Raw genomic sequence first — 23,913 nt, 5'->3', positions numbered from 1 at the left:
ATTACGAGAAAATTGCTTAACAGTTATTCATTGCATATTGGATCTTTATCACATTAAACGACTAGCAGCTGACATTTTTTCGCATTATAAGAATATACGAACGATAATGTAAATTTGTAAATAATAGTTAGAAGCCCGCCAATCAAGCAGTTTAACTAATAAGTGAGATAGACATGTAAGAGGTATAAAATGATGAATTGATAGTAGACAGCTTTCATAAATCCGCAATCTTATCTTAGATCGCGTCGTTAATCGTCTTGAATCGACAAATACAGACGCAACATTCCATTCCACGTATGTATTTTAAGCGATAAATTGATCGACCTAAACAACTCGTCAAAATGCTGACGCATGACCTGCCCGACATGACAGGCGTCATGGACCTCGCGTGTCCCGCTCAGCCGGTTTAATACTATTCGGTTACATGTATTATTCAATCAGCCAATAAGAAGGAAGACACGCGATTTATGCAATCTACGCGGGTGAAAGCTGAGGGATCTCAGCGTGGGTGGACACATCGCGCATGAATCATCTTTGTTCTTAAATTATGAGTAAAGACGTTTGAGTATCAATAATGGAGAACTGTCGGCGAATTAAATCTTTTGGAAGAATTAAATTTCTCCCAAAATTAAATAGATACTCTTAGAAATTAATTAAAATAAACAATTTAAAGTTAAATGAAATAAATTTAATCAACGTTGATTATAAATATTTGTTAGAAAATAATCATAAGTTATCCACAAGAATTGACTTAATTATGCTAAATCATTGTCACGTATTTCTAACTAATTTTTCAAATTATATTATTATAAAGTATATTTCTTTTCTAATCACTACATTCTCGGCATTGAATAAAAATTTATAAACAATAATATAAGATATTTATAATAAATATGTATAGTGTAGAATTGTGATTTATTTGCTTCCTTGGGGAAACTGAATTAAGATTTTATATCAAGTGTAATTGTATCCAAGCGATGATTCATAAAGTCTACAGAAAATATCCCAATTAAATCTGGCTATTAGCGTATAATTTTGTTCCTAGCTGGATGTCTACGATTGTTAATAGCTCGTTAATAACGAGCTCTTTACATCCAGACATGCGGCTTGGACGAAAGCCGACTTACAAGCACTATATATAAAGCAATAAAAGTTAATTCACCTTCTGTATAGGCAATGATACATCGGTATTTAACGCCTACGTAGAGTATAAAGAGCACATTTAGCACACATACGCGCATGTACACAACTTCGAGTTTTATTTATTTAATTTATTTTGAGTATTAAATAATCAATCACCAAAAAGTAATTATTTTGAAAAAATTAACACCTTATTTTAAAAATTTTTATATATATTTTTTAACTCTTGTTTCTTTACTTTCGACTTATATTTTTAATTGACATAAGATTTACATTTAAGTGACAAAATATTTTGAACGCTTATTAATACTTGAAGTTTCTGATAAATAAAATTGATGAAAACAAATTCTAAATAAACGATAAGAAACAATAATATATATATAGATTATGACAAGCTTAAAATTCTCAAGCTTTATCACTTACATTGGATATTGTTGAAGCGTCGCTAATTCTAGGATGTGTAATTTTTGGATCATATAAACGGCTCGACTCACCGAAAAGCATGCTCTTTTTTTTACAAGCTCTCATACTACATTCCATTAAAGTACTATCGCATTTTTTTAAGTCGCATTTGAATCCTAATACTCGTCTCTTCTTAAGACTTTTGCCCAAAGATTTCATCTTTATAAAAGTATCTTTCGTCGTCTTCTTAAGAAGTGGCAAAACGTTCTATCGGAAGATATTTTTATTGAAAATTTTCAGTTCCCACAAGAATATTTTAGCAATAAAGGGAAGTAGAAAAAACCTGCAATTTTTCTGACGTGTCTTTCATTGTTGTTTTTAGTTGATCGGACAGTTCTACCGTTTTACCGGACTTTATATCAGATTGCTTTTGATGAAACAATGATTCACACGATATTTGCGGTTTGTAATTCGATGTTTGAGCTCTGAAATATATATGTACATAAAATATAAGATACATATTTGTTATATCATTTTCGAATTAATTAAAAATAATTTCTATATTTCTATAAAATATATAAAATTAAAAATTGTAAAAATAATGAAGTTGTTAATTTCTTCAACAATATATAATTGTCTGAATCTTAGTTTAATTATTTATGTGCTATTACAGTTATAAAATTTTTAAAAGAGACGACAATTAAATAAAGATTTAAATTAATAAATATTAGCAAAATCAATCGTTAATTAAACTATATGTATACCTATCTTTGTTCTCTCTGTAATGTGTACATAATTTTGAACAACCACTTCTGGAAGGAAATGATTTAATACTTTCTACAGGTTTGCACGACTCTGAACATTGCTCATTCTCAATTATCGGTATATTTTTCTTTTTCTTCGAAAACATTTCGGATGATTCAAAATTCAAGATATAAACATATTTATCGAAAGCTATCGATTTTTTTTCTATGCATTCTAAATTTTAAGATATTTCTTGATTATTCTTATTATTCCGACAAAATTTTATCTTTGATCGCTCTTGCTTTATCAGATGCAAGTACATTATCTTTTTGAAACTTTCAATCGTTTCAATCATTTCTGTCCTAGTCAATCTCTTTTGTAATGTTGTCTTTATTGTCCTTTATATCGCTTGTAAAGTTTAACTAAATGTCTAACTCGTATTTTTAAACGAGGTACTTGGAGACGAAAGTGGAGGTCTCAGCACTGCTCGTTCGCGAAGAATCACAATAGTTTTCGAGCCTATTTTTAATTCGTTATCAATAGGAGCCGGACTCCTCGCTATTATAAGGATTTTCTCCATTTTATGTGTCTAAATTTAAAACAAAATATTAATTTTCTTGCATTTATATGCACATATAAGCTTAAAAGATATATCATTATATATCTTGATTAATAACGAATAAAGATGAACGAAAAGATAACCTAATTATCATCTGATTATTTCTTATTATCACCTTATTATCATTATTCGATGAACGTATGTATGCATTCCAAATCTTTTTTCTAAAATATCTGTAAAACTTAACAACACTACGATACGCGGTCGAAATTATGGAATATTTTACTTATAATAAATTAACGTAGATATAAAATCAACAAGCTGAATTGAAAGTTGAACATTGCGAATCTCGATGAGTATAATCGATACATCCATAATATCTGATAATATCAAGGAATTGAAAGAGACATAGAAACATAGAAACATAATTATTTTATATAAAAATCTTTGTAAAATCAATATCAGTAAAAGTGATTATATTTTTGAATATAATATAATATTAATCCCTGCTTTTAGCCTTTAAAATTTTTGTTGGAAATTTTTGAATGCGATTAATGCCTTTTTCAATGATCGTTTTCGTTCTTGGTTTATGATTTGCTATATTTCTAGATGAAAGTTTCTGGAAACAGTAAATAATAATTGATATCAGAAAATAAAATTTACAAATTAGATATAAGTTTTTACCGTGTTTAAATCTACATTTGATTCAAAATCAGCAGTGACAGCAAGTCTCTTGCTTCCAGTATTTTCACTACTATGTGTTTGTCGGGGTTTTAATCTATCTTCGAACATTGTTTGTGTGTTGTTCTGGCCGTACCATATTTCTCTCGGTGGCACAACTAAAAATATAAGTTTGATATAGATTATTAAATCGCATTATTATTAAGAATCTCTAATATTAATAGTAATTTTCAATTTTAATTCTATTCTTTTTTTCAATCCATGTTTTACTCTTTGATTTGTCGGTCCCCTTTTTTTTATCTTGAATTTGTATTTTGTCACGTATTTCTTTGGATCTAGGTAATCTGTCTGGAATTTTGTCTTCGTCGCTTCTACCTTCCTGCCCTTCCGTCCAAAATTCGGAAGTAACAGTACTCTGTTTACTTGTAACAGCTCTTTTAGCGTATCGTTGAGTCGATTCATGTCCGTCAGTACTAAAAAATTATTCTTTTCAAAATAAATCTTCTCCAGAACATTTTTACGTATTAAAATTTAACGAATTTTATAATTATATCGATATGATTTTTAAATATTGTTTAAAATATAATACAAGAGAAATACATACAAGAGCAATTAATGACTATACAATGTATATTAATTTAATATAAGCTGTTTAAAAAAAACCGCAAATAATTTTAAAAGAACAAAATTTACCTAGCAACTTCAATCAACGTTGATGTTATATCGAGATTGTAATATGGAACTGTATAAGTATCTAAATATTCTTCCGCATGTTCCTTCCAAGAATCTGTATATTGTTCACTTCCCAATTCTCTCGAAGAAGTTCGAAAGTTCGAATCGGTAACATCACTTCTTTTTTGCGATCTCACTGTCACAAAATGACGTGGAATCTGTCAAAGATTAAAAATGTTATAAGTATATACTTTAAAATTTATTTAGATTATTGAAAAATTATTGTTGCAAAATTATTATTGTAAAATTTATTTAGATTATTGCAAAATTATATACAATAATTAAAAACATATTTATTTGATTTTTAATACGAAATTTTCGGTAAAAGTAAAAGATTAAAAGAAATTTTTGTACCTGGTCGGTCTCTTCTTCCAGCAACATTAATGTAACCGATGATCCATCCAAGACCCCATGGAGATGTGGCAATTTTTGTTGGCAACAATCAGTTGAACGCGCCTTTAGAAGTTTCCACCAAGAATTTTCATTTTCCAAAAATGTTTTTATCTTTCCCATTTCTCGTAAACAGTTCTCCACCGCCTCATGAACGTTTTTTAAATCAATTATCCTGGGATCTTGCAAGGATACCAGTACATCTTCCTGTTGAATCTTTCTCTGAATTTTAATACAGATATTTTATATGCGTCATGTTCTCTCAATTATCCATTGTTATTTTTCATATTTGCTCAAGACGTTCACATTATTAATAAAATATCACCTTGTCACGTTTCGAGCATTTATCGAGATTCTGAGCGCTTCTCCTCGAATCCTGAATTTTATCTGCGATACGATCGACATTGTAGGGACGTGAATCAAGTTCGGATCTCAAATCTGTACCGACTTTCGCATTACATCTACTTGGCTCGCAGTACTCCCTTCGTCTCCTGACAGGCAATTTATAAAAGTTTTTCGGATTACGTGAATTGAAAGCAGCCGGCGAAGTAAGACGAGTACAAATATTGCACGGAGGTTCCTGCAAAAAATAAAATATTGCTTTTGACAAGTTTACACATTGTCAGAGATTTACTTGTAACTACATATTTTCAATAATTAAGAATTTTTATTTGCAAATCTAAGAAAAGCTTAATATTTATATATTATTATATATTTATAATTTAATATGCATATTAAAAATTATCTAAAAATGTGTAATAAATTACATACCATCCAGGTTAGAAATCTTTTATATTTTTTCCAATGTTAATGCTGGTAATTTTATAAGACATCATTACACACACACACATGTCTTATATACAAACGTATCCTCAAGTTATAGAACATATTTGAGCTTGCATGATTCGTTATCGTTTTATTCGAGATTTATTATAATGTTACATTACTTAAAATTTAAAGTATATTTTAAAGAGTCTAGACGTGAGACGTAACATTGTTTTTGTAAAAGAGAGAAACTTCAAGTAGTTATTGTAAAATAATAAACTATTTATAAAATTCAGAATAAATATGTCATTTTATTATAATAAATATATAGATTTGAAATATACATATTATATATAGACATTACATAATCTTTGCAGAATTTTAAGTCATTTGCATTTATAAATATACATGCATATACACACGCTCATATTACGAAGTATAAATTTAGTTTAATATGCCATGATATAATTAATTATAGATCCTTAAGGATCATTTTTCTTTTAAAAAAAGATAATATATTTTTTGCTTTATTGAGGATCTACGATCTTTAATAGCATACGGCCACTCTAATGCGGATAATCTCTTTGGAAAGTAATCCTGACTCATGTTGAAAAACGTTTGTCTTGCGAAAATTGCCTTTTCCATCCATCTCAGTGTCAGAAAACTTAAATACCTTTTGCAACACAATGTAGATGCCCACTGTGTATAATAATAGCTCTTAAACTTACTTATTTCCTTTTCATAGACAACATAATGTAATATCATGCTCAACAAATTACATAACGCATAACATTGTGCAATGCTAACAATGCTCAAACTTCTCAGAATTCTCTAACTCTTCTATACACATACACACACAGTACAGGATACCTCTAAATATATTTCGCGTGCAATAGAGCGTGTTAAATATTTATAAAGGCAACGTTCCGAAAAATTGAAGCGTTATAATACAACGATCTATCTTTACGAGGGATGCATCGCAATTCAATGTTCCGCGGCGAAATGCGGATTTAAATCGTAGATCAAAAAGTCGGGCACTGAAGTGGCAAGCTTGTAAACGCTTCGTTTACGCGGCAGCCCGAAATCGGGCGCGTTCTCCCTTGAAATCTTGCGCGACCGACCCGTCCCGCATAATTGCATTGTGACGAGAGCCGTAAGTCGCGTACGGTCGGATTCACAATGGATGAAATGGTGAAAATAAAAAAGTCAACGAGAGATCGTCGCCTGGATAAAATCAGGACTTTCGAGAAAGAGAAAGTGTCGCCTTCCCATTCATTTGCAAAGGAGCGTGGCGCGCGGCACTATGGACAGTCGTAAATAGGATCGCTTTCCTACAACCGCAGGTAAGACGCGGCTCGCAATAGCGCCGAAATTGGATCATTCAGGTGCAAAGTAGGGTAAACCCACAATTCTTTTCTAATCTTAATATTCCCGTCGATTTTTCGTCTATTCCTGCTGTCGACCTCCTTTAAGAACGGATTTCGACTGCACTGCCGTGAAATTCATTTCATGATCTTGTTTCCCTACCATTGTCCTGATCCTAAACTCGACCGTCCGTGTAATTAAGTAATAAAGGAAAATTCTTCATGGTACACTCGCATATTCCGTATCTCTGTATATGTTAATTTAAAAATCGTGCAATTATTTTATGAGCGATATTACTTCGACATTGTAATAATCTAGGAATCCCTACACTCTTGTTTTAAAAATATATTTAGTTTTAACATGAAAATCTTGAAATGAAATTATATTACGTTAATTAAAGAAAAATATAATTGCTTGAATAATTGCTTACTTGAATGAAGCCATTTTATAGTTCAATCAGGAAAAATATATTCTTATAATTTAAGATTTAATTTTCTTGAATGGAAAGAAACAATATTAGGTAGGAAATAACATTTTTAAATCAAAGATTATAATTTTCTTAAAGTAGAATTAAATAATTATATAATCTTGAGGTGGCAATTACAGTATTAAAATAAGACTATAATATTATTGAATTTAAAATTATTAAATTCTTTTAAGAAGATTATAAATTGTTGCGTATATCCGAAACAATGAATGCGTTAGTTTAAGTATATAAGTTTAAGTATATAAGTTTTGATTTGACACTTTTTTTCTGTGTATACGGGAAAGCCTTCTATATGTCCTCATTCATGAAACGTTGAGATATCTTCGCGTTACATTGCAAGGATATATCCATGACAAATGTCATACCTTTGAAGAACTGATATTCCCTCGTACTTAAACCCACTTTCATCTACGATTTTCTTCCTTTTAAAAATCGTCAGGGCGAAATAAAAGAAAGTATGACCGCGTTAAGGAAGTTTCACGGCAGGCACGTATGTAACGGGCGAAGAATGTGAGGCGCGCGCGATAAAATTCAGCTCGTAAATCTTCGTCGAGTGGATTGTTTGCGGACGTAGTTGGTGGATGCCCCGAAGAGGTTGCTCCATCCCGAAATTGGGTTATTCAAGTGCAAAGCAGAGCGTCGATGGCGGACGAGAGCGATTCTTCAACGTCCCTTCCACTTCGGAGAGGCCCTGAGTATTTTTTTTTTGTAAAAAAATACGGATTTTTCGTTCATGGCAACCGTGAAAATCGGAGGGTTAGTTTATGAATTTCCATGTGAAACGTTTCTCTTTTCAAAGCTCTGGTATCTTACGTTAATATCGTATTCTATTTCATAAATATGACGTGACCATTATAGTTTTTTCGATTTTTTACGCGAGTGTGTTTCAAGTATCTGATGACTTTTGGGTTATATCATCCGGATAAATTTAAAAATCTTTGAATATAATACTTTAGACAAAATTGCATTTTTCTTTTCATAAAATCATTTTGCATTAAACACGCTACATTTCTCTGTATGTATATTATTTGCGTATTACAAGCGAAAAAATCTATAAATGTGACTTTTCTTAATTAAATAGTTCTCATCTCTGATGAGTAAAATATGTAGTCATTAAGGCAATATTATATTTTTAAAAATAATGAAAAGTTATTAGGTAAATTTGTTCGATATCGTCATCTCCTTCTTTATAGAATTTCGTAGGAAAAAAGATCCAATTTTCCGTCGTAAATTTTAATCGAATTGAATTGTTGGCAAATATACATTGTGTTAGCATTCGTTTGCGGGAAAAACTGACCAGACTTTCAAAATCAGATCATCAAAGGAAGACCACCTAAGCATACCACTATAGAATGCGGTAACTATAAAGAAGCGACTCTACAACCATTTGTCGCGATATGGAACATTTTGCCGATCTTTTAACCGAGTTAACAGGTAGGACCGAGAACCAAATGCACTGCGGGATTTTTTTATACATAGCGCTATATTGTATATTATTATATATGGAATTTTGAACAAAGCAAAACTGATTGTCTCTTATATTAAAAAGCGAAAAATCGGTCAAAATAGACTAATTGTTGTCTTTGTCGCAGTTTTTATGTGTCTTCTTTCAGAAACGTTTCTCCTTAACTAAAATGTTGGAAAAAAATTTTCTACCGTTTTTTTTATTTCATATTTTTCCTTGATAACTTTTAAGTGAGAAAGTTTCGTGTATCATTTAACAATTTTATAACATTCGACAAAATTAATTCGAACAACAAAAGACCATCAAACGCATTTCAATGTGTAATGTTTTAATTTATATTATATTTTAACTATAAAAAGAGAGAATTTATTGATCATAATTTTTTCTATATATTTTAAAATTCGTCACAACACGTGACGAAATATTGAAAGAACTTTTATAATAGACATTAATATTTTTTTATATATGATGATATATTATATGATATCTCAATATACATATATAAATCTGATCTCGAAATAGCTACAGCTGAACTTGAATGCTCTGGAAGAAGCCAAATTTTTTTATGGTAGCAATAAAAATATTTGTAACTGACAGATTTTTCTCTTTTGATATGAAATAAAACGAACAGATGACTTCTTTCCGTGCATGTCGTGAGTTTGAATAGAGACGACGCTGCGGATTTTCAAATTGCTTTTTACAATGCTGCGATTTCTTTCTTCATTTTTACCCAGGACATACGAATTATGTGTCACGGTCGTGTTCGAAGACGTGCTGCTTGACACCCTTTTACGGCTTTTCCAAGAGATCCTTGCATCAAGAAGGCCCTCCGGATTTATTCGAGACAAAATCGATATATTGATTTCCAACATTCTCGCTTCGCGAGAGACATGTGAAAAGTGGAAAACTTGCACGACACGAGCATCGCTGTCTCTTGCAAGGGTAACACGACTTGGGTGGTCGCGCAAAATATGTCACCGCTATTGAAACATGATTTTAGCATGAGTAGATAGAAGCGCGATATTATTCATATCATTTATATTCACGCGTTTTATCAACACACGTAAAAAGCTGCATAGATTTCTGTAAGTAAGGTTTACATACACGATAAAAGAAAATATGTGTCTAGAACAGATTTCATCAGCTGTTCAACTATCCATCTTTCGTTAAATTGATCGCTCTGTATAATTCATATTTATAAATTTGATTAATGACAAAATTTTTTCTAATTAAGTTTCATATACAAGATATTATATAATCTATTTGAAATATTAATTTAAAAAATTATTAATATATAATCAATAATTATCTCTCGTTTATAATTTATTTCTAATATTAATTAAATCGCTTAATAATCAATATAATTATAATCAACTTCAATATTAAAAAATTATTTTTTGGATAATAATTATCTACGATCAGGAGAGAACATATGTTAGAAAGCATATCTTCGAAAGCATCATATCTTTTAACAAGATCGCTTTGTAAACCGTGTAAAATCTGATCACCCTATTCGTAAGTCACGACGCGAATGATTTTGCCATGTTATATGAAATCATCGAGTGTGTCATCGCAACCGTATGAAATCGTCCAAGCATTAAGATCGCTCCAAGTCAATCGGGTCGCACCCGGCAGACAAGAAAGCTTGTAAAGCGCGCGTTCTGGGTGGCCATACCACTTTGCCGTATGCGTTACGTTTCTTAATATTATGCGGACCACGCAGCTGTACGAGCTGTTGTTCCCCGATTGGGCTAGCACGAAAAAACGTCGGCGAGAAAAATCGCCGCGTCCGCCGAAAAAGGGCGGACGAAACGCACCATAAATGTCTTCCCAAAGCTTAAGCCGTATCCATATTGGATAAAACTTTTGTAAGAAGACAAGTTTGTTTTTAATCAGGATAATATTAACATATTGAATAATTTTATAAAAAAAAGATATAATGCATTGCAATCTTGACAATCATATTTACTCCGAATTCTTTTCAGACCAATATTAAGTAAACAGAGAATTATGCGATCTTTAAATAAGATAATGATTTGACCGAAAGAGATTACGAGATTAATTATTAAATAAATAAAGATTAGAGATTAATTATTAAAAAAAATTAATTATTAAATAAATAAAGATTAGAGATTAATTATTAAATAAATAAAGATTAGAGATAAATTTTAAAATACATATTTTGTAAACCGAAGGAAACAAAACAAATTCATTTGTTTTATCCAAGAGATCTAAATTTCTTCGCCTTTCTCTCAGCATGAGCATTTAAACGGTGAGATATCGCTAGATCAGGGCCACCCTGAATGCCAAAAAGTCTTTGACTTGTGCGGTCCGTTTCATCCCAACACGACGAATGCATAGATCATCGGGTGTCGCTCTGTTTATACCACAAACGTCCAAATAACGTCGCCGACTATTCGGGATCTATTAAGTGCGGGTCTTCTCAAAAGATCTATATGGATGGAAGGGAAAAAAGGGGGCGCGCGCTGAATATACCTGGATCGAGCGCGTTCTAAACCACCGGCCATTGATGTCACCGCACTATACAGCCAGTGTCTCGTCTCTTGTTGTCTAAATATTTGAGCCATTTACAGAATACAATTTCGTGGATCATGGTCTCGTATAAGATCTGTTACGGACCGAGGTGCGATATAACACGCGCTTTTATTGTCAGCTTCCGCAAGCAGATGTCAAACTTGTGACGTTCAATATTTATGATTGATGTATTACGAGAATCTCGTTTGTTACAACTTGTTACAAATGTACACAGCATTTTTTTACTGTTACATTTTAAAATTATATCCGGTCCATTAAAAAGATACATGAAAATATATGAGAAAAGACATTTATTTTGCATACATTAAAATTAGCACTCTTTATTAGAGTTTTTATTATATACAAATTTTCCTTGAATTAAACACATGGATGAAATTTTTTACAGAAAAGATACGATTTATATAAAATAAATGCTATTTTTCAAATAAACTGTGAAAAATTTTAAAACCGATTATTTAGAAACGTTTGAACGATAGCGATTGCCAGAGTCAAAGGGAGAACCGGGCCGAGTTGTACCTGATTTCGAACCTAGATCGAGTCTGTCAACTATTAATGTCACCGCAGAGAGTTTCGACAATATGTTTTGCACTCTGCACCGGGGTGTGCCTACAACGTGCATAGTTACACGCTGCCCTTCTGCTCTCGAGAGAGCCTCTATTGATATCTATCTGGCGACACCGTAACATCCTTCTCTTGATCCGCCGACTGGCCTCACCGAAATTCTCTATTCGTTCGGCATCGTCGAAGGCCGGCCCGTCTTTTTCTACAACTGGTCCAACTTGGCGGACGCTCGCTCCTCATCACGAAGAACCGCCATCAAAACGTCTCATTTTCGGATTGTCTCGCTTCAATCCCGACCTCCCGGTGACGTATTATCGGCGCATCAGCTACGTGAGAAGAATGGGATATTTTATTTTTAATAAATATCTTCAAAACGCGATTTCTCTAATCTAGCAATCGCGTGTTAGCATCTTCGCAGATTCTTAGCTCGCATACTTTTTGCAACGTGATCATTTCAATATGCAGCTAAACGAGATATCCAAGAAGCAAAGTGCTAATATCGTTTGTACCTATCGCTCTCGAGATCGAAACATCCTCGTCTGTGAAATGATCTATCCGTTCGCAACATGCGTCGCACACACGCACAATCTCTCACACGCTCATTTTCCAGCGCGACGGCCGATGAATCCCCCTCCTTGGATGCTATGTATTCATTATCGCTCGCATGCAGGGGCGTACACTCCTAATGATTAGCAGTTGTTTGGTTACGCCCTGGCAACGGCAATTGCGACTTGGCAGAAGCACCTTGAAGCGCACCGACTTGTTTATCAAATTCGCATTAGCATCGCTTAGAGTTGTTACTGTTGAATTATTCGTTGCTCATAATCAGCGCGATAACGAGGATGAATGAAAGCTCCGAGAGAAATTCGAGGGATATTTAAAAATATTTAAAAATAATTAATGCTAATAATTAAAGATATTTAAAAATAATTAATGTTAATAATAATAATTGCTAATATTAATAATTCAATGCTTCTGAAGTGTCTGCGAATATATAAAAGTGAGCATGATCTTGTACAATATAATCTGTACATACTGGTAAAAAAAACCTTAATAAATGAAAGATTAATTTTATCTCTTGACAATTTTTAAAAGATTATGAATTTTCTGATGAAAAATTAAAAAATGATGTATTTTTTATTAAATGCAATTTAAAACAATTTCAATCGATCATTAAAATTACAAATGATCATAAATCAACATCTTTCTATTGGTGCATCGCAAATACAAATATTGTGATTAAAATACGATGCTTAAGGGAGAGAGAAAGAGAGAGAGAGAGCGAGAGCAAATGACTTTGTAGATAAAATTGGAGAACAATTCCCTGTTTTTTTCTCTTTCTTTCTCTCGTTTGTCAAGCTAGAGACATTGCTGACAAGCGTTTAACGTGCACGATTTCAATGCTATTTATACACGCGCGAACAGACGCTTCGTGTTCTAATTGTACGGCTTATTGATCTCTTGCCTCCTTCTCCTCTTTTTCGTCCATTCATCGCAAACAACCGTTAATCACGCGCAATGTCGTTGATCTTTCGATGAGAAATACGCCTATTAACTCATTGACATATCAATCCTTTTCCAACAAGAAGTGCGAGCGTCATAGATCGATTCCGCAGTTGCTTCTGGTGTTGCTTCTCGGTTACTTAATTTACTGCAATAATCTTGGTATTAATCTTGTAACGAAAATTCACGAAAATATACTGCCAAAAAAAGCTTATCGAAATTAATGATTATTTCGCAATAATAAATATAAATCATAATCATAATAAATTTACAGACATACATTATTGACAAAAAATGTTTTATACCTAATATTTTTATTAATAATATTATTAATTACATAAAACTCTTTAGCGCAATTTCATAATTATTATCAAAAATTATTTTTCCGTTTTTTATTCCGTTTTATTTCCAAATGAATATCCGAGTTTAGATACGATTTCTTCACGCTTAAGGACGTCAGGATCGGCCACGAGGGTGCAGCAGCAACAGGAGTCTTCAAGCCTCGAACGAGGCATGGAGACGCGATTGGAAAAGCGACAGATGTGCTTTCTGTCGCTGAGGGGAGGGAAGAGAAAAGACCTCCATCGAATGGCAAGGGGAAGACCGTACATCAGCGGTCTCATGTACTTTCGTTCCCACGCGACGCATTATGCGAGCGGGAATCTCCCTCCCGCTTATCGACAATCCGGATTCCTAACGTCATCTCTTTTTCCTCGTCGTTGAAATCGAAGGGTGGAGCGTTTCGCCAAAGGCGGATACGGTAACGCTCCCCAAACATCTCCACCTTGTCCATGCGATAAAAGCGTTCTTACTCTCTTCTGATTTTGCGACGTTTTTCGCGAGGAAAATTGTAGAATCGCGGACAATCGATTTTGTCAGAAATTAATTGACTCTAAAAATATTTTCTTTTTATTGCAATCTTCTAACTCATATTTTAAATTTCAACATTTAAATTTAAATTATTACGTAATCTATTATTACATAATTTTTGTATCATTTTGCAACTCTGTACCAGTAAAGTGCTCACTGATTTGAAATCTTGTCATTGCTTTCGTCAGTGACATTTTCACCGATTCAGTTTAAAAGAGCGCTGGAATCATTTATTCGGCGATATAAATCAGAATCTTTCTGAACGGTGCGTAGAAAAAAAGGACATTCTTGTTTTGAAAATGAAATATATTTATAAAATATATTTATAAAATATATTTAGTTTTAACATGGAAATCTTGAATTGAGATTATATTGCGTTAATTAAAGTAAAATATAATTGCTTGAATAATTGCTTACTTGAATAAAGCCATTTTATATAGTTCAATCAAGAAAAATATATTTTTATGATTTAAGATTTAATTTTCTTGAATGGAAAAGAAACAATGTTAGATAGAAAATAATATTTTTAAATCAAAGATTATAATTTTCTTAAAGTAAATAATTATATATAAGTTTTGACACTTATTTTTTTTCTGTTTGCGGGATCGCATCATCGATTTTTCTCGCTCGAGAAACGGCCGCCGATACTTATAAAGCGCCTTTGGGTTTCGTTACGGGTATAATGGCGCCCGCGTTTGTCAAAACACGTCAAAACACAATCCCGGCCACGAAATCATCCTGCCAGGATCCAGTCACGCCCCGCGATACATTCACGTCCCCGTGGATCATTTAGGCGGGCTTCAGGTATACTTCAGGTATATCGAGAGAAAGGGAGAATAGCGTCTCGTTCGCGCGTACGACCCTTGTTGCCGAGTCATTCGGGCAACATTATTCTCCTACGAATTCGGAAAGTAAAAATCCTGGCACTCGCTCCGTAATGATTCAGCTCGATGTCGACGAAGCTCACGTTGCTGTCCGCCTTCTACGATTAGATTCGTGACAACAGCAAGCGCGAGTTGTAAAGCCACGAGTGATCGAGAGATCAATCTTACACACAATCTGTGTATATAATGACGTCGCGACATTAGTTAGGATGTTGTCGACAAGATATGAATAATATCTGCCAATCCCTTTTCTCTTTAGAAAACTATTCTTAAAGATATTGAAACTGAAAAATATAAAGAGACAATACGAGTTCAATATTAACTAATAATTAAATGATAATTAAATTATATTAAATGTGAAAAACCCATCTCTTCAAACAGTTTATCGATATAAAAGAATAGCTCACTTTCAAAAAAATAAAACGGAAATTTAACGGATAAATTTCTTTTAACGCTAGATAATTGATCCCTCACAGAAAGTTCATTATTAACGCGCGCATAATTATACATATGGATTGATAACGAAGCATAATTCATTAAAATAACACACAGTGCGCTTAATACAGAGTAAAGAAATTTCCAACGCGGTGATTAATTGTCAATAATTAATTAACTCTCAGATAATGCAGGCGAAGCCGTATCAACTTGTCCAGATTGGCATCGTCGGGCGCATTAATATTAACAAGATTCATGAAACCGCAACTTCACGCGTCGGTCGAAAGGGGAGAGAAAGTTAAAGAGCGAACGCGAATTTACAGCGAACCGGTTGCGTGCTTAATTACGGGCGAACGCGTTAATGATAATCGCGCGGCGATCAGGCTGTAACTTATAAGTTTATAACGCTACTCGCGCAATTTGACGTAATCCCTCTCGCGTGGTTCCACGAATGTGGCCGCGCACCCCCGTCCGAGCCTCGCACACGCTCGGGGGATCTTGACTTTATTTATGCAACGACACTCGCGTGTCGTCTTATCGGCCGATTAGGAGGAGCGTTATTAGGTGACAGAGATCGCGTGGTTAAGCGGCATGGTAGCCGGGACCGCGGTAATGTTCAGCAGTCACGTTACCTTGTCGCGAGGAGGGAGGAAACCGGGAAAATTCACGAGGAATCAAGCGCTCGTTATTCACAGACGAGACGCGAAAAATCACGAATCCGTGATAAGGATGAGGGACGTCCCGACGAAAGGATGTCGTTTCAATTCCGAAACCAATCTCGCCGTCGCGTCGCTTTTCTTTCGGGAAGAATATCACGCAGTTGCACCGCTGTTCCTACTTAATTGCGCGTTTAATTACTCGGCTACCGTTGCACGCAGCTACCGGTCGAGAGGGTCCCTCCCTCGCGATAACTTACGCCGCGATCGCGAACGCGATAAGGATCCTTCGCTGCTCGAGTGTAAACGGCGAAAGAGGAGTAATCCCGCGATGTGATAAGCGCATTTTGCGCGTGTGTGTTTCCAGGAGATTCGGTTCTGCAATGTACGTACGCTTTTTAAGCTCGACAGAGACCCCACGAGAAAGATTAATTAGCGCGTTCGAGAAGCACGTGAACCGGAATGACAAACAAGACGTCTCTCGTGGAGTAATTTCAGATTCAACTACAAAGACCTCGATCAATCTGATCAAACAGAGATCAGAAGAAATAATGAGTGTATTACGATAAGAATTCTTATATAAGAACAACTAAGATTTATAGATGAATAATAAAAAAGATATCATATCTTCTCGTTTAATTTCGAATATTTTCGTATGAGATTTCTCAAAAAGGATTTATTTCATAAAGAAATATGCAACTTAAAATATAAGCTTTTATACAGGTACTTTTTTATTTATAGATGAATAATAAAAAAGATCGCCTTCTCGTTTAATTTTGAATATTCTTGTATGAGATTTCTAAAAAGGATTTATTAAAGAAATATGTAACTTAAAATATGATAAGCTTTTCTACAGGTATTTTCTATTTATGATCAGAGAGACGAATTAAGCTTCAAAACTTCATTCAAAACTTTAAAGAAATTTTCTGAAATGTGTGTATATAATAGTATAAAAATAATTTATCACGAATTTAGATGCTTTTTCCTTCTGGCAAAACCACATAGATTCTGTCTGGCTATTCTATTCGGCACCGAATGGATTACAACACGAGACTCGTTCATGGTGTCACAACACGACCAAAGAGGTGCGAAAGACGACGGCAAAAATGACGCGAAAGGAACGAAAGGCGACGGCATGATCAATATGCTAACGAGCCATGCCGGTGCATTATGTGCATACATACACATACATCCACCTAACACATACATTGCTACGCGTGTTAACATTTAATACTTCCGCGAGCAACCTCAGCGATGAGAAAAGTGACCACGTTTTATCACCACTTTTTTCATCCTTTTTGGCATAATAAGGCTCAAGTGCGCCTTGATTAGAAGAGGCAAAAGTCCGCGAAATAGCTTGCCGATGGTTTCTATGCCGCGACTCTTAACCATTGTGGTTACATTAGTGTAATAGCGCGACTAATTGATTTTAATTCGACACTCGTCGGAAGATTTGTATAAAACGAGCGACGAGCTCCGACGGGGCTTCGCAGAAGCCATAAGATTTTTACCGTTGCAACTTCTTTCTGCAAGAATTATTACCTTGTCAGAAATTTCATAATTTTATTTTATATTTTAATATTTTATATTTTAGAGATTTTATATTTTAATATTTTATTTTTAATATTTTTAATATTTTATACTTATAAACTATATTCTTCTATTCTATATATATTTTATACAAATTTTTATCCAATTGTTTCTTTTAAATTTGCAAGAAATTGCAAATAACAAATGATAACATTTATCGCAATTTGTGGTCGTTGTAATTAAATTGTACAGGCTTATTGAAATTTTCTCATAATTAATGATTGTAATACAGACGGTAGGATCGAGTGAAAAAAAGGCACATTTTTCAGAAGATAATTATATCAGATACGCTCGACATGTTCGTATAATTAAGCAACGTAATTCAAACGTCTGCAGACACATGGCTCGTCTCTTTTTACAGCCGGCAATTTCGCCAATTTCTCACATAAGCCTTAAACGTCGCAATATCTTATAATGTACAACGTACTCTCCGACCACATACCGGTGATCGGAATCTGTACACTTGTGTTCAGCTCCGGACTAAGACGGTCAGGATTCTCCGCGAGCCACTAATAAAAGGACATCTGTCTCGCGAAGTCCATTCGTCGCGCTAAACGTCGCAAATGGCACGCGTTCCATCTGCCAACAATGAGATGATGGATGCGTCCCGGTAGAATAGCGCTTTAAGCGCATAAAAATGTTACACGGATGTATCAGCAGCATCTCTAATGTTGCTACCTGAGAGGATTTATTCAATTGCCACGTTTATATTTTTATTTGTTTCATAAAAGAATACATATATTCTTCATAAATTGATTATGGGGTATATAATGCTTTTTTACTCTGTTTATAAACAAAGTCATAATGATATCTTTAATTACATTAATAAATATTATAATAATATAATAATAATAATAATTAATATATATTATATAATATATTATATATATTATATAATATATATTAATTATATATATTATATATATTATTTGGTAATTATTATATAAAGTTAAATTATAATGGAAAAGCATAGAATAAAATATTGCGAAAAATATATCGCAAGAAGGTTACACGAAAAAATACATGCGAAATATTACATCTAATTGTTCTTACAAGTTTCTCAACAGGAGATTAAACTGCCTGCGCGTGTCTGAAATCGCACTGTCATTACGGCATGCAAATTTTTCGTCGTTAAGCGACTCGCACGAATTATAATATGAGAAAATTGCGCGCGAACCAACGAGTATGGCGACGAAATTCACGCGTGTGTCGCCATGTGCGGGGAGAGGTGTGAGTATGTGTACACATGGGGAAATTTGATTTTGTTGTCGGCTTACAATACTCAATTATCCCGTAGATGAACCGAGACGCAACATCTGCCGTGGAGAATCCGCCCCATCTTCCCCAGACTCGCCCTCCACCGCTAACTGCTTGTTTCTCCCTTAAGGGAGGGAGGCGAGGCGAATTCATGGACACATTAAGTTCAGGGCACAAAATGACGGTGTATTCATTATCGGAGACGAGGTTGTACCTCCATTACATGTATTTGCGGTGAAATTTCGGAGTATTACAATTTCGTTACTCGCATTCGCGCATCCGATTGTTAATCAAGTGTCTATTTAACCCTTTCGTATCCCTCGGGAACATATATGTTTCACCTACAAAAAAAATCATAATTTTTAAACAAATAATCCTATCGATTTTTATCTCGGCTTGTTTTAAAGAAGAAGGTTCGAGTACATATAAAAAAATCACGCATTTTGAAATGTAATGTTTACAATAAAACATAATTATCTAAATTTTGCGAAAAATCAAACTTTTAGAGAATGAAGATTAATCGAAAAATTATAGAATTATGCCCTAATTATAAATTTAAAGTTTTATTTAACCGTGATTACAACTTTATTATGATAAATATTATATTTTATATGTGTAATCAAAGTAAACGACGCGTGCGACGGGCATCCAAGTCTCGCGGCAGATGCACGGCTTGCAAAAAAAGTGTATAACGTTACGAATCGAACGTTTGTGTGTATGTATATTCAGGAAAAAACTATATTTAAAAAATATATATTTAAAATAAATTAATATATATTTAAAAAAATAAAATTTAAGGTCATATTTTAAATATATTGCTATTTAAGTTTTTCATAGTCGCCATCTTAAATCTGCCATTTAAATTTAAATTTAAAAATCTAAAAACCTATAAAACTGTCTTTATATGAAACACATCTCTTTTGCAAAAGTAGAAGGTACGAAAGGATTAACGGAATTTGCGATGCACGGTTAAAGCATATCGTCGGTTTTACGACAGCAAAAGAGAATCGATCTCATCATTCGAAATGATCAGTAACACCGAATATAATATATAATAAATTTTTTATTATTCCGCTCCTCTTCATTTATACTTTACACATTTTTACGATATTAATTTTTTATTTATTTATCTCATTGATTTTATTTTTCGATAACAAAAGTTATCTCTCGATAGAAAAAGCGATAAATATACATTTATATGATATATATTTTCCCTTCTCTTTCTCTTATTTAATCCCCACCAAATTCTCTTTAGTTAATAATTGGTACGGGGAACAAAAAGAAAGTGGACGAGAAGGCGGCACGAAGGAAGCATCTCGGCGATTTAGCCGTCGAAGTGATACGTCTATGTTTAAGAAACGATTATGCGTGGGCAAGTGAGAGAAGGAAGAAGGGGGGGGGGGGAGAAAGAGAGGCTGCTAAGGCCGAGAGCGTATGCCTAACGCAGTAAGGCGCCATGGAAGTGTTGATCCCATAACAAACTCAATCCAGCCGCGTGCGTAAAAGCTTCATTTAACCGGCGCTGCTCTCGACGGATAGCAGCATCTCGTTGCATCGCCGCGGCCAGCGTGTCGGTGTCGGCTCGTCAAGGTGGTGCTGGTAGAATCTTTCTCGTCCGGGTGATCAGATTTGATGGACCGATCGTTACGGGGATATAATTACTTGACGAGAGCCGAAGGCTTCCTCGCGCACACACATGCGCTCCGGTCAATATAAACACACGCACACATTTATGTACATCCCCATTATAACAGTATCTCTGAGTACACGTGCATTATTATTTTGCAGATGTATTTTTATAATAGTCAAATACATGCATATGTTTGTCTACAAAATTGGATGTTAATTCGACTAGGTTGAACTTCGTTAATTAATTTAATTAATCATAATCTATATATAATAAATTTATTTGGGGGGTTCTAACAATTTAACTTTGATTCCAACAAAATTTCTTCGATATGTCATATTGTAATTATAACATGATAAAATATATTAAATAATTAGAATTTTTTATTTTGATCAAGAAAAATTATAAAAAATGATTATTTTCTTTCCTGTATTCGGAAAAAATTATTTTTTAATTATGTTATTGTGCATAGAAACGTAACTCGTAATTACATAAGGAGTGCAAACGCATACACTCAACACACATGTATTAACGCATATGCGTGCCACGTAGACTGGACGATCTCTCGGGCCCACAACCGGCTCCTCGCCCTTCCAGAAGCCCCCCTCCTTCCTTCGTTCTCGCCGACCTTACGCGTACACCTCCTGCTCCCCTTCTGCCATCCTCTTTTTATCCGGTCTCCCAGTACATGGGAGGAAACATGGCCGCATGCCTCCTCACATGGGCCAAACAATGGCGGATACACGGGCCCCAGTCCGTTATTTGCCCGCTCGATGAAGTAGAGCTCCGACTACACAATGCTTTAAGTTCTTTTTTTTCTATACCCGCCTTCTTTCTCGTTTTCACATTTTCTCTCTTTATTGACCCCCTTTTCGTTGACTCGTTGCCCTATACCATCTGTTTCTGAATTCCAATGCTTGGCTATGAATTTTTAAACATTTAACATTCTTCAATTGAACGGAATCAATTATGTGCGATTGTTTATCATTAATTTTCAAGATAAGAGAATTATTGTGTCAACAATGCATATTATAATTTTTTCTATTCTTGTACATTATTATTTAACAAAAAAGTGATAGAGATATTTAATATATTTATATTTTAATTTATATTTTAGCTCATATAAGAATGTATGCGTACTTATAAAAAGTATTTATTTAATTATTATAAACATATCTTTAGCTAAAAAATATTTAATTATTTAAATATTTGTCTTATTTATTCCATATTTATTTGAAAATTGTTTATGATATTAATATTTTATTTTCATGCTTTTTATCATCACTAATTAATGTGTATTAATTTATTTAAAATGCTTCGATATACATTAAATAAATGATGTTTTTATACAAATTGCAATCCACTTTCCCAGGTAAAAAAATTCTAGTAAACCGTTATACGATTTTCGAAGATGATCAGTAATTTATCCCCAGTTTGCATCAGATAATGGCGGACGGCAGGATCTAGTCTCTGTCTACCAACTCGTGTTTCGATGAAGTAGAACTCGAGTCGCATAATGTGGCGAACCGTCCTTCTTCTCTTCTCTCCTTTTCTTTTATTCCTGGTCTTCTGTATTCGCGGGGTGCCGACTATCTTGGAGAACTCAGACTCGCACAGAGTTAAGTGAGACGTGGGTAACTTATATAAGAAACGAGAAATCATAGCAGAGCCCAAAGAGAGAAATTATGTCACGCGTTCTCTCTCGTTGAAAAAAGTATAAATTCATCGCACGCATGTATAAAATTTTTAATACGTATCTCTGATTTTTTTCTCCAATTTACTTTCTTTTAACATAATACATGATTTTATATGATATAATATTTATAATGCCACATCTTTTATTGCTGTAAATTTGAGAGGATTTAGAATTTTATTTAATATCATTAATTTTTTGCTATTTTATCAATATATATTAAAACGTTAACATATGTAATACATTAAGACATATTCTTTACAAATGCATCGTAAAATATAAATTCAATTTTCATACCAATAACCATACCATATAAATTCAATTTTCATACCAATAACTTGCAGGAATTTTAACGCCATTTATCTCTTATGAATGCGCAATTTTTATGTGATTCTTTCTTGTATAACGAGAAAAATATTTGTATATCTCTTATTAACTGTTGTCGTAAAAAAGCATTAACAAGACTCGTCGAAGAAAATTTAATTTATCATTTACTCGTTTCCATACCTGCGTGACATTAATTACGATGATTGCTTTAAATAATTCCCAACAGCTCGTTTAATTTAATCGATTACTACTGGCCTCGTTATATTGATGAAAATAACAGAGCGAAATATGTCACGAGACGCGCGATCGTTACGTAATGACACGATGACAGGTGCGTCACACATGTATTTTATTGCACTCGGATAAGATCAGCAGCCGACGGTCGGCGCATAACTTACGAGCAATAAGTCGTTACAATTTAGATGACGATCTCGCAGCCCACGGCCAAGTGAGGTACGTTCGCGGTGCGTTTGTCGCGATCGGGCTTTCACACCTTCAATTATATTTATATCGCGGATCGCCTGTACACCCCTTATATCAGGGTGTTTAACACAGCGTATCTAACGATTAGTTGGACTATCATTGTGCCTGTTATAACGATTTACCTACGTTTACTCCATTTCTCGAGTTCTCAATTATCAAGGCGATCTTTTAACTAAACGAAGAATTATTTTCTGTGAAAAATATGGAAAAATAATATATATTGTGAGACATATACAAGCGCATTGTGTGAAACATTCTCTTATCTGATGAATGCGCAATTTTTACGCATGGTGGTTCTTTCTTGTGTAACGAGAATAAATAAAACTTTAAATCGCAAGCATCAATTATCGAATTAGAAAAAGGAGTTCTTATCGTTTTAACTTTATAAATATATGTATATACATGTATATTACGGATAAATTGTTCTTTTTATATTAAATTCAATTTTCCAGACTCTTATTCTCCTCCAGCACTGACGGCAACAGACAAAAATTACGAAGCATGATTTATCGGAATATCGTGCCGCTTGTACGCGATTAAACGAAAGATACGGGCTGTCGCGTGAAATATTCACGAAGGCATATTCGGAGATGATACTTATTCCAATATCCGATATAAATCTTGACGCCCGCGGTATTAATATATTCCATGGCTATATGGCTATTTTATAGGTGGCTTCAAGAAGGAGAACGTGAATTTTTATCCTCCGCAGAACCGATGGCCCGTACGGCCCCCTCGTGA

At 33.9% G+C, this 23,913-nt stretch overlaps 1 protein-coding gene across 1 annotated transcript; it reads right to left on the bottom strand.

Annotated features, from left to right (window-relative positions):
- Positions 1 to 3,344: 3,344 nt before the first annotated feature.
- Positions 3,345 to 17,587, bottom strand: LOC112639803. The gene is made up of 7 exons (XM_025414916.1): positions 17,477 to 17,587; positions 4,974 to 5,228; positions 4,613 to 4,870; positions 4,220 to 4,416; positions 3,797 to 3,999; positions 3,530 to 3,684; positions 3,345 to 3,464 (listed from the first exon to the last, which is right to left on the bottom strand). Exons 1-7 carry the CDS (start codon positions 17,585 to 17,587, stop codon positions 3,345 to 3,347), a joined length of 1,299 nt encoding a protein of 432 aa, XP_025270701.1.
- Between the last annotated feature and the right edge of the window lie 6,326 nt (positions 17,588 to 23,913).

The sequence above is a fragment of the Camponotus floridanus genome, unplaced genomic scaffold (assembly GCF_003227725.1).
Source record: "Camponotus floridanus strain SB8 unplaced genomic scaffold, Cflo_v7.5 scaffold91, whole genome shotgun sequence".
Taxonomy (NCBI): domain Eukaryota; kingdom Metazoa; phylum Arthropoda; class Insecta; order Hymenoptera; family Formicidae; genus Camponotus; species Camponotus floridanus.
This window is presented reverse-complemented; position numbering and strand designations above follow the sequence as displayed.